The 9,538-nt window shown below is 42.1% G+C and overlaps 1 protein-coding gene across 1 annotated transcript in view; it reads right to left on the reverse strand.

The window, feature by feature from the left end:
• The window catches only part of WBP2NL (WBP2 N-terminal like), a 21,058-nt gene that overhangs the window by 582 nt on the left and 10,938 nt on the right, over positions 1 to 9,538 (reverse strand). Inside the window, 2 exon segments of the mRNA XM_027772731.1 lie at positions 1 to 92; positions 6,467 to 6,571. The exon segment at positions 1 to 92 is cut by the window's left edge and continues 28 nt beyond it. Of these exon segments, the coding sequence (XP_027628532.1) occupies positions 1 to 92; positions 6,467 to 6,571 (197 nt within the window).

The following is a 9,538-nucleotide window of genomic DNA, read 5'->3' on the forward strand; positions in this document are numbered from 1 at the left end:
GCGGGGGGGCGGCCCTGTCCCCCCGGGGGGCGGGCCGGGGTAACCGGCAGGCGGGCCCGCGTACCCGGCAGGCGGGGCTCCATAGATAACAACTGGGGATACCGATCAGAAGAGAAAAACAAGTGAAAAGAGGAATCTAAAAATTAATGCTGAAACAAACTGGGGCAAGAGAATTCAGGCAGAATAAACGCTAACGCTATTTCCTTCAGCCGCCGCCAGTTGGAGACTTCACCATTTCCGGCTGTGAAGGAATTAAAATTAACGTGAAATTACCATGAAAACAACCCTATTGTTAGAGTGGCACATTACTTATAGTTGTGTGCAGGTACATATTTTACTTAATAAAGTTTGTTAAACGTTAGGAAAAAAGGGGTTGGCAGGTGGCGTGGTGGTTAAGGACTCTGGACTCCCCACATGGCTGACCACCGTCGGAGTCCAGGACCTGGCAGCTTGTTTTCTCACTTTCCCAATCTCTCTCTCTCCGTCTTTGGTCAAATTAAAATAAATAAAGTTAAATAAAATAATTATTAAGGAAAGTGTAATACATGATCAATGAGAAGTATGTTTGGAAAATAGAAAAAGGGGAATAAAGTAAAAGGTTTACTATAACTATCACCAAAGACAATATTGTAGTGTAGTTCTAGGTAGAAGCTCTGTGAATATTTTTATACAACTATGATTATATCAACCACATATGGTGTGAATTTTTGTTTTGTTTTTGTTTTGCTAGAGGGTGCACCTGACAGAGAGAGGGAGAAAGAGAAAGCACCCCCATGAGGTATAGTTATGGCTACCATCCTTCTCCATCTGTCTGTCCTTTTGGGATTTTAGGCACTGCAGGCCCACACACCCAGCTTGAAGTTTCTCAAGTCACTGGGGCCAGGGTTTGAACTGCACAGTATGCCATGTGGGATCTGGCTCCCCTAAATTTGAACAGGATGGAGAAGGAAATGTGATATGAGCACACCCCACCAAAGGAGTGCTTTCTCTCTTTCCCCCTCTCTCTAGCAAGTGCATGCAATGTCTAGCAGATTAAAACAAAATACACCCAAACAAAACAAAACAAACTTTACAGAAAAAGCAAAGGAAAGAAAAAGGAGAGGAAAATAAAAGAGAAAGTATAACAAATATAAAACATTTACAAGCTTGGTAGATATTAATCTACATCAACAGTAACTTAGAATGTGAATAGTGTGTGTATATATATATGTATATTATATATGTATACACACACACACACACACACATACATGCCAGGGAGCATGGTGGAGAGAGACAGGGAAGGTGAGAAAGCAGTCCCTAGGAGGGACGAGCACACCACAATCCCTTCTTCGTTCTCCTCTCAGGATTTGGTGCCCACACACACACATCTGGCATGTTTTTCAAGCCTCCAGGTCTGGGACTCGAACTATGCAATCAGTCATATGGGATCCAACCACCTTCATTGCCACGCCACCTAGCAGGCCCTAAATACATTACTTTAGACAGATTGCCAAAGTGGATTTTAAAAAAGACCCAAATATATGTTATCTCAAAAAATATATACACATGTATGTGTATATATATATATATACACATATATATATATATATATAGAGAGAGAGAGAGAGAGAGAGATGTACACATGTGTATATATATATATATAGAGAGAGATATGTACACACATATATAGAGATATGTACACGTGTATACATATATATAGAGAGAGATGTACACATGTGTGTATATATATATATATATATATAGAGAGAGAGAGAGAGAGAGAGACAAATTAGAAATAAAGAGATAAAGGGGTTTGAGTGATCTTTATACTGTTCTTTGAACATTTTGTATATTTGAAAATTTTTATAATAAAAATTTGAACCTAGTGGCTTGGTTTCTCTCTCTCTCTCTCTCTCTCTCTCTCTCACTCTGGTCAAATAAATAAATAAATAAATGAAGTTAAATAGAATAAATAATTCAAAAAAAAAAAAAAAAGTAAAGTGATATAGAAAGATACACCGTGGGGGCTAGCAGGTGGTGTGGTTAAGGGCCCTGGATTCCCACATGGCTACTACAATTCGAGTCCTGGACCTGGCAGCATGCTTTATCACTTTCCCTCTCTCTCTTTCTCTCTCTCTCATTCTGTCTCTCTCTGGCCAAATTAAAATAAATAAAGATTAATAAAATAATTATTCTGAAAAAGATACATCATGTGTTTTAGTCTGCTTTTCTATTATGAACAACTGACTGCCATATTGGGTAATTTATAAATAATAGAAGTTTAGGGCTGGCAGGTGGCATGGTGCTGGACTCCCACATGGCCAGGGGTGCTGGACTCCCACATGGCCAACCACAGTTCAAGTCCCAGACCTGGCAGCTTGCTTTTTCACTTTCTCTCTCTCTCTCTCTCTCTCTCTCTCTCTGTCCCTCTCTGGTCAAATTTAAATAAATAAATAAACAAATAAAGCTAAATAAAACAATTAAAAAAAAAAGAATAAAGATTTATTTAGCTATTTTTGAGGTCCATGGACAAGATTATGTGGCTACATCTGATAAGGGTCTCTCTGTTGTGGGGTGGGGGGACCCCTGCAGAATTCTCCAGGCAGCACAGGGCATCACATGTCTGTGTCTGCTCTTCTTATAAAGCTTCAAACTTAGGGCTCCAATCTGATAAACTCACCTAATCCCAATCACTTCCCAAAATCCCCATCTTTCTTTTTCTTTTTTTAAAATTTGCCAGCACATGCACTTGCTGGAGAGAGAGGACAAGAGAGAAAGAGACAGGGAAAGTGAGAGAGCACTCCCCATGAGAAAGGGTCACATTGCAATTCCTCCTCCATTTGTTCCTCCTTTTGGGGTTTTGGGCATGTATGCACATAAGCCTTGCATATTTTTCGGGCCAACAGGACTAGAACTCAAACAGCATGGCCGGCCATGTGGGATACTGCCACCTTAACCGCCCACTGGCCCAGGCCTTGCCTTTCTTTCATACCATCGTCGGATAAAGTTTTTGCACCTCTTAAATAAATAAGCATTCTTTTTTTTTAAAAAAAGATTTCTGACATGAAGCATGTACAATTGCCAGAGAGACAACAGGTTCGGTTTGGCAATTGATTCTTTTTTTTTTTTTTTTTTAAGACGTTTTTGCCTTAGGGCATGTGCACTTGCTGGAGAGAGAGACAGACAGTCAGAGAAATTACCCGCTGTGGGGATGGTCATGCTGCAAACCCTCTCCTCCATTCTCCTGGGATCTTGGGCATGCACACACACACACACTCAGCGTGATTTTCTTTCTTTGCATTTTAAAAATAATTATTTATTTAAATTTTACCTGTGAGAGACAGAGAGAGAGGGAAAATGAAAAAGCAAGCCACCAGGTCCAGGACTCTAACCTCAGTCAGCTGTGTAGGAGTCCAGTGTCTTAACCACCACGCCACCTGCCAGCCCTGCCCAACATGATTTTCAAGTCACCGGTCCAGGACTCAAACCACAGTAGACCATGTGGGAATCCAGTGACATAACCATTATGCCACCTGCTGGGCCTCAGCAATGGATTCTTAGAATTTGATACCAAAACTATGAGCAAGAGAAAAAAAATACAGAAATTTGACAAAAACGAAAAACTGTGTGCATCAAAGAACATTATAAAGAATGTGAGAGATAACCTTAAAAATATTTGTAAATCCTAGGGGACCAGCAGATGTTATAATGATTACATCACTGGACTCCCATGTAGTTGACCACAGTTTGAATCCCAGACGCAGCATCTCAAAACTCACGCCAGGTGTGTGGGCCCAAAATCCTGACAGAAAAATGGAGAAAGGATTGCAGTATAGCCACTCCGAGAGGGGGTGATTTCTTGCTTTCTATCTCTGTCTCTGTCTCTTTGGCAAGCACATGTTCCCCATAGCAAAAATCTATTAAAAAAAACTGTAAATCCTAGATTTGATAAGAGTTTAATAGAACCCAATTATAAAAAGGGCAAAGGACTGGGGACCAGTAGTTAGCGTAATGGCTATGTCACTGAACTCCCATGAAGTCGACCGTGGTTCAAGTCCTGGACCGGAGGCTTAAACTCATGCCGGGCGTGCGTGCCTAAGATCCTGAGAGGAGAATGGAGGGGAAGGGATTGCGGCATGGCCATCCCCCCTGGGGGGTGATTTTTCGCTTTCTATCTCTCTGTCTATCTCTGTCTTTCTGGTGAGTGTACGCGCCCTATAGCAAAAACCTATCCAAAAAAAAAAAAGGGCAAAGGACTTGAATAAACATTTTTCTGAAGAAGATGTACAAATGGTCAGGACAAGCAGATGGAGTAATGGCTATGTTGCTGAACTCCTACTTAGTAAACTGCGGTTTGAATCCCACTGGGTAAGTACGCATGCATGCCCAAGATCCTGAGAGGAGAATGGAGAAGGGACTGTGGCCACCCCCCCTGGGGCGGGGGTGGGGTGGGTTTCTCTCTTTCTGTCTCTCTGGCGAGCACATGTGCCCTATAGGAAAAATCTCTCTAAAAAAAAGAAAAATATATACAAATGGCCAATGAGCACATGAAAGATGTTCAATATGATTGGTCATTAAGGAAATGCTAATCAAAACTAGAATGAGATATCACTGCACACCAATTAGGATGGCGTTATTATAATGATTTTTTAAAGGAAAATCAGATCAGCCAGTGGAGTGGTGGTCAAGGTGGCTGGATCCCACATGGCTTTGTAGTTTGAATCCCAGACCTGGTAGCTTAAAAAAAAAAAAAAATGCCAGGTACATATGCAGACATGCTCAGAATCCTAAAAGGAAAACGGAGAAGGGATTTTGGTGTGGCCCTCCTCCTGGGGGTGTTTTCTCACTTTTCCTCTCCCTGTCTCTCTGGCAAGTACACGTACCTCATAGCAAATTAAAGTATAATTATTATTAAAGAGAATAAATGCTGGGAGGACGTGAAGAACTATGGGCATTTGTACATTACTGGTGGGAATGTGAAATCGTGCAGGTGCTTTGGAAAACAGTTTGGTGGAGGCACAGCAGTAACACAGCAATGCGGAGGCCATTAGGGAAGGTCCCAGGTTGTGTCGTGAGGTCTCCCTGTACGTGCCTGGTGTGTGTGCACATTCGTGATCCTGGCTGGCTGAGGCAGGGGGCAGAATATGGCGTAAAGACCCTGTTGAGGGTGGCTCTCTGCAACCCTCTTCTGTCTCTGTCTCTATCATGGAAGAAAATAAATAAACTTCAGAAAAAAGTTAAGGGCCAGCTCATAGAGTTGTGGTTAAGGTGACTGGATCCCACGTGGATCATTGATGGTTCAAGCCCCAGACCCAGAGGCTTGAGAAACAAACCATGTGCATGTGTGTGCATGCCCAAAATCCTCGAAGGAGGGAGAAATGGAGAAGGGATTGCAGCATGACCATCCCCTATGGGAGGGATGCTTTCATACACTCATTCTGCCTCTTTCCAGTGAACACAGATGCTCTCTGGCCAAAAACAAACAAACAAAGTTAAATATGGAATTGCCATATGATCAAGTAATTCCACTCCAAGGTATATATCCAAGAGAAATAAAAACATACGTCCAAATAGGAACGTACATACCAATGTTTACAGCAGTTATTATTCACAATAATCTACATGTTAAAATAGGTCAAACGTCTATCAGAGAGAGTTAGTGGTTTCATAACACTGTGAATACATTATATTGTGTACTGAATTTCATACTCAATACCAATGAATTATACACTACAAAATGCTTAGTTGTATGTTCCGTGAATTTCACCTTAATAATAAAAGAATTTTTTAAATCCTAGCAACACTTTTTTTAAAGACTATAAATATTACATTTTAATAACACTTAAAAACTAAGTTAACTATTAAGGGTCTGAATTAGCAACCTTTAATCTGATACAAAACTAAAAGCCCATGGACATAATGTCATGGTTCAAGGAGAACTCAAGAAAGGGCCCACGTCTGGGGGTCTGTTGGCAGCATTAGGAGACCCTGTGGGACCCAGTAGTGGGCATTGTACCACACTGAGAAACACTGATCATCACCTCCCAGAAAACTGACCCACAGCAGTGGCCAGGCACCACTGCGAAGGGCACAGGGCAGGAAGCTCAGGGCTTCAGTCCTCAGGGAGGCTGAAGGGCCTGGCACAGACATGAGGGCTGTGCTAGTGTAAAATGGGAAGGGAGAAGTGGGCCAGAGTACACTTTTTGCGCTCAGGCTTAAGCAGAAAGTAATGCCCTTCCACTAATGGAAATTGCCCAGGTATGCTCCCTGTTTGCACATAATTATTAAAAGCCTGAAACTGATCTGAGGCATTTGCTGACTTGCCACTAGGTTTCAGTCTGGAAACAAAGACATCAACGATTATCTAGCCCCCAAACCTCTGCTGCTTCTCCTGCAGCAGAGTTGGATGCAGGCCTGTGGTGGATAGATCTCTGAGATTCTAGCACACTTTCTTTCCCAGGAAGAACCTCCAGCCATAGCTTACCTGGACAAGGCATCTGTGCAGTGCACATGCTCCCCCCAGTAATGCCATAAATTCCTGAAGGGCCAAACCAGAAATTCACAGTTCCTAGTGGAACTCCTTGGGCAGCTGAAAAAGGAAGTTTGGCAAAATTGGAATTCCTTTAAGTCAGATGTATAACAGCCATTAACTAATAATTAACAGAGTATTAACCCCACCTTACATGCACACCCAACACTGTTCTCAGAATGTGTTATGAAAATAAAATGACCCTTGTCCTGAGCTGCAAGCTTCTGAAGGGCAGAGATTGTTCCCATGTGCCTGTGTTAGCTAGGGCCTCAAATGACACCTACCATAATAGATGCTAAGAAGAAAACTTCCAAGTGAGGGTTCTGTCAAGTTGGCAAGATACATGAAAGGTCAATGCGAGGACAGTGCAGTGAAAAGAAAGCGCTTCTGTCTGTAGGTCTACTGTCTTAAGCATCGATAATTTGCGGTTAATCTGTTTCAGCAGCTAGCATTATCCTAATTCACTGTAAATCTAAAACTGCCCTCCTGGGACCAGCAGGCGGTGAGGTGGTTAAGGTGCTGGACACTCCCTCACGGCCAACCACAGTTCAAGTCCCAAACCTCGTGGCCTACTTTCTTACTTTCCTTCATTCTCTCCCCCTCTCTCTGTTTCTCTCTCTGGTCAAATTTCTAAAAAAATAAAATAAAATATGAATGAATAAATAAAATTAAATAAATAATTCTTTTTAAAAATGTTTTAATTGCCTTCCTTTCCTGTTACCCTCCTTTTCATAGTATCCTCCATAGTACTTCCCACACTACGTAATTATTTTACTCACTTACATATTTGCTTGTTTTTTATATGACTCAGACTAGATTACACATTTAATAAAGGCAGGGACTATGTATGTCTTTTTTACTGTTATGTTCCCAATTGTCTCACCTAACATGTGGCATACAAGGATTCAATACATATGTGTTAAAAAAAACTTGAATCAGGAGCCAGCAGTGGCGTGCTGGATTCCCACATGCCTGACTGCAGTTTGAGTCCCAGACCTGGCAGCTTGCTTCTTACTTTCCCTGTCTTTCTCTCTCTTTGTCTGGTAAAATTAAAAAATAATAATAAAAACAAATGGAATTAAGTAAATAAATAAATATTTGTAAAAAAACATGAATCAAAGAGCCCTGACATATCACCTCTGCTGAGAGAAAAAGACTCATTCCTGGTCAAAGAATCAGATCATGAAGCATAATTGGTAGTTAAGTCCAAGGGCCTCGAGAAAGTCTGTCTCACAAGCCCTGACTCAGGGGCTGGAGGCAGATTGCTTCATCTAAGCCATGATTTAATCTGATCCAGAGCAGTTCAAGACATTGGGACTAATCTATATAAATTGTCTAAATTGGGACCAGCAGCTGGCGTAATGGCTATGTCGTCGGACTCCCATGTAGTTGACCACAGTTTGAGTTCGAGACCTGGTGGCTTAAACTCATGCTGGGCATGTGTGCATGCATGCCCAGGATCCTGAGAGGAGGATGGAGGAGAAGGGACTATGGCATGGCCATCTCCCCGGGGAGTGAGTTCTTGCATTTTGCCTCTGTCTCTCTCTTGTCTTTCTGGCAAACGCATGTGCCCTATAGCAAAAACCTCTCAAAAAAAAAAAAAAAAGTCTAAATCCTTTCTGAATGACTGTGCAGCTACTGAGACCCTGAATCTAGTTTTGCAGACTTAGCTCTCAATGAAAGCACAAAGAAGAAACCCTCAAGTATCCTGACCTTTCCTAACCCTAAAAGGAAGCCCTCCTCAGTACTGGGAAGCCAAAATAAAAGTAAATCAAAGACCTGGTTTGCAATTGTCCTGAGTTCCGAGACATCTGTAGCAAAGGAAGACTAGAATTCCTAGTGTCCCTGGCCCTGGATTTCTTATAGCTGTTCTCCCTCTGTCAGGACAACCTGCTATGGACTTTCAGGCTTCCAGATGCTGTCTGCCCTCCAGACTACTGATGCAGTGTTGGCTGGGGACAGATTGTGAGTTTCTTGGCCTTGCTATCTTAGTACTGTATCATTAACTGGGGCCAGCAGGGGGCATGGTCATTGAGGCACTGGACTCCCACATGGCTGACTGTTGTTCAAGTCCTGAACCTGGTGGCTTGCTTTATCACTTTCCCTTTCTCTCTCTCTCTGCTTAAATTTTAAAATAATAATAATAATATTATAAAAGGCAATTGATAAATATTTGGACTTGAACCATGGTCAGCCATGTGGGAGTCCAGTGCTCTTAATCACCACACCACCTGCCAGCCCTGTTAACTGATAAATCTTACCGTCAATCACCTATAGTATGGTTCCTGCACCACCTTTCTTCTCTAGCACTTCACTGAAATCTTTCTGGCTACTGTCGGCAGGCTCTAATCTCCACATGCAATGCACACTTTTCAGTCATCATTCTACCAGACATCTCTGAAACAGTGACATAGATGCCTACCCCATATTTCTTGAAACCTTCTCCTTGACTTTTGGGATAATAAACTCACTTGATCCTCCTCCTTCCTCTCAGTCAGCCCCTGCACAATCTTCTTTGCAGATCACTCATTCCCTTCTCTTCCCCTAAATGTTGAGGACCCTTGAGACTATATCCACAATTTGCAGAGCGATCCTATCCCCTGGTTCCACAGATGACCTGTGTGCTGCAGATTTCTAAGTCAGTCTCTAGATACAGCTCCCCTCTGGAACTCCAACCTGTATATCCAGTGACCTCTAGCAACCCCATGAACCTCACACTTAATACAGTACAGAGGTTAAGAGTGTAGGCTCATAGAACGTAAAATCACTTATGTACTGTTCCTCCCCAAATGCATGAGCTAAATATAATCATGAGGAAACAGACAAACCCAAATTAGAGGACATTCTACAAGGCAGTAAATCTGTACTCTTTATAAAATATCAATGTCATAAAAGACAAAGGAGAGCTAAGTTCCAGATTAAAGTAGACCAAAAAAAATAGGACAACTAAATGCAATACGTGACCTGGGATTAGATCTTGAATTGGAGTGGGGGGTGGGGGGGGGGGGGTACTCGAGAAAGGCAATC

The sequence above is a fragment of the Tupaia chinensis genome, unplaced genomic scaffold, assembly GCF_000334495.1.
Source record: "Tupaia chinensis unplaced genomic scaffold, TupChi_1.0 Scaffold000294_5, whole genome shotgun sequence".
NCBI classification, from domain to species: Eukaryota; Metazoa; Chordata; class Mammalia; order Scandentia; family Tupaiidae; genus Tupaia; species Tupaia belangeri.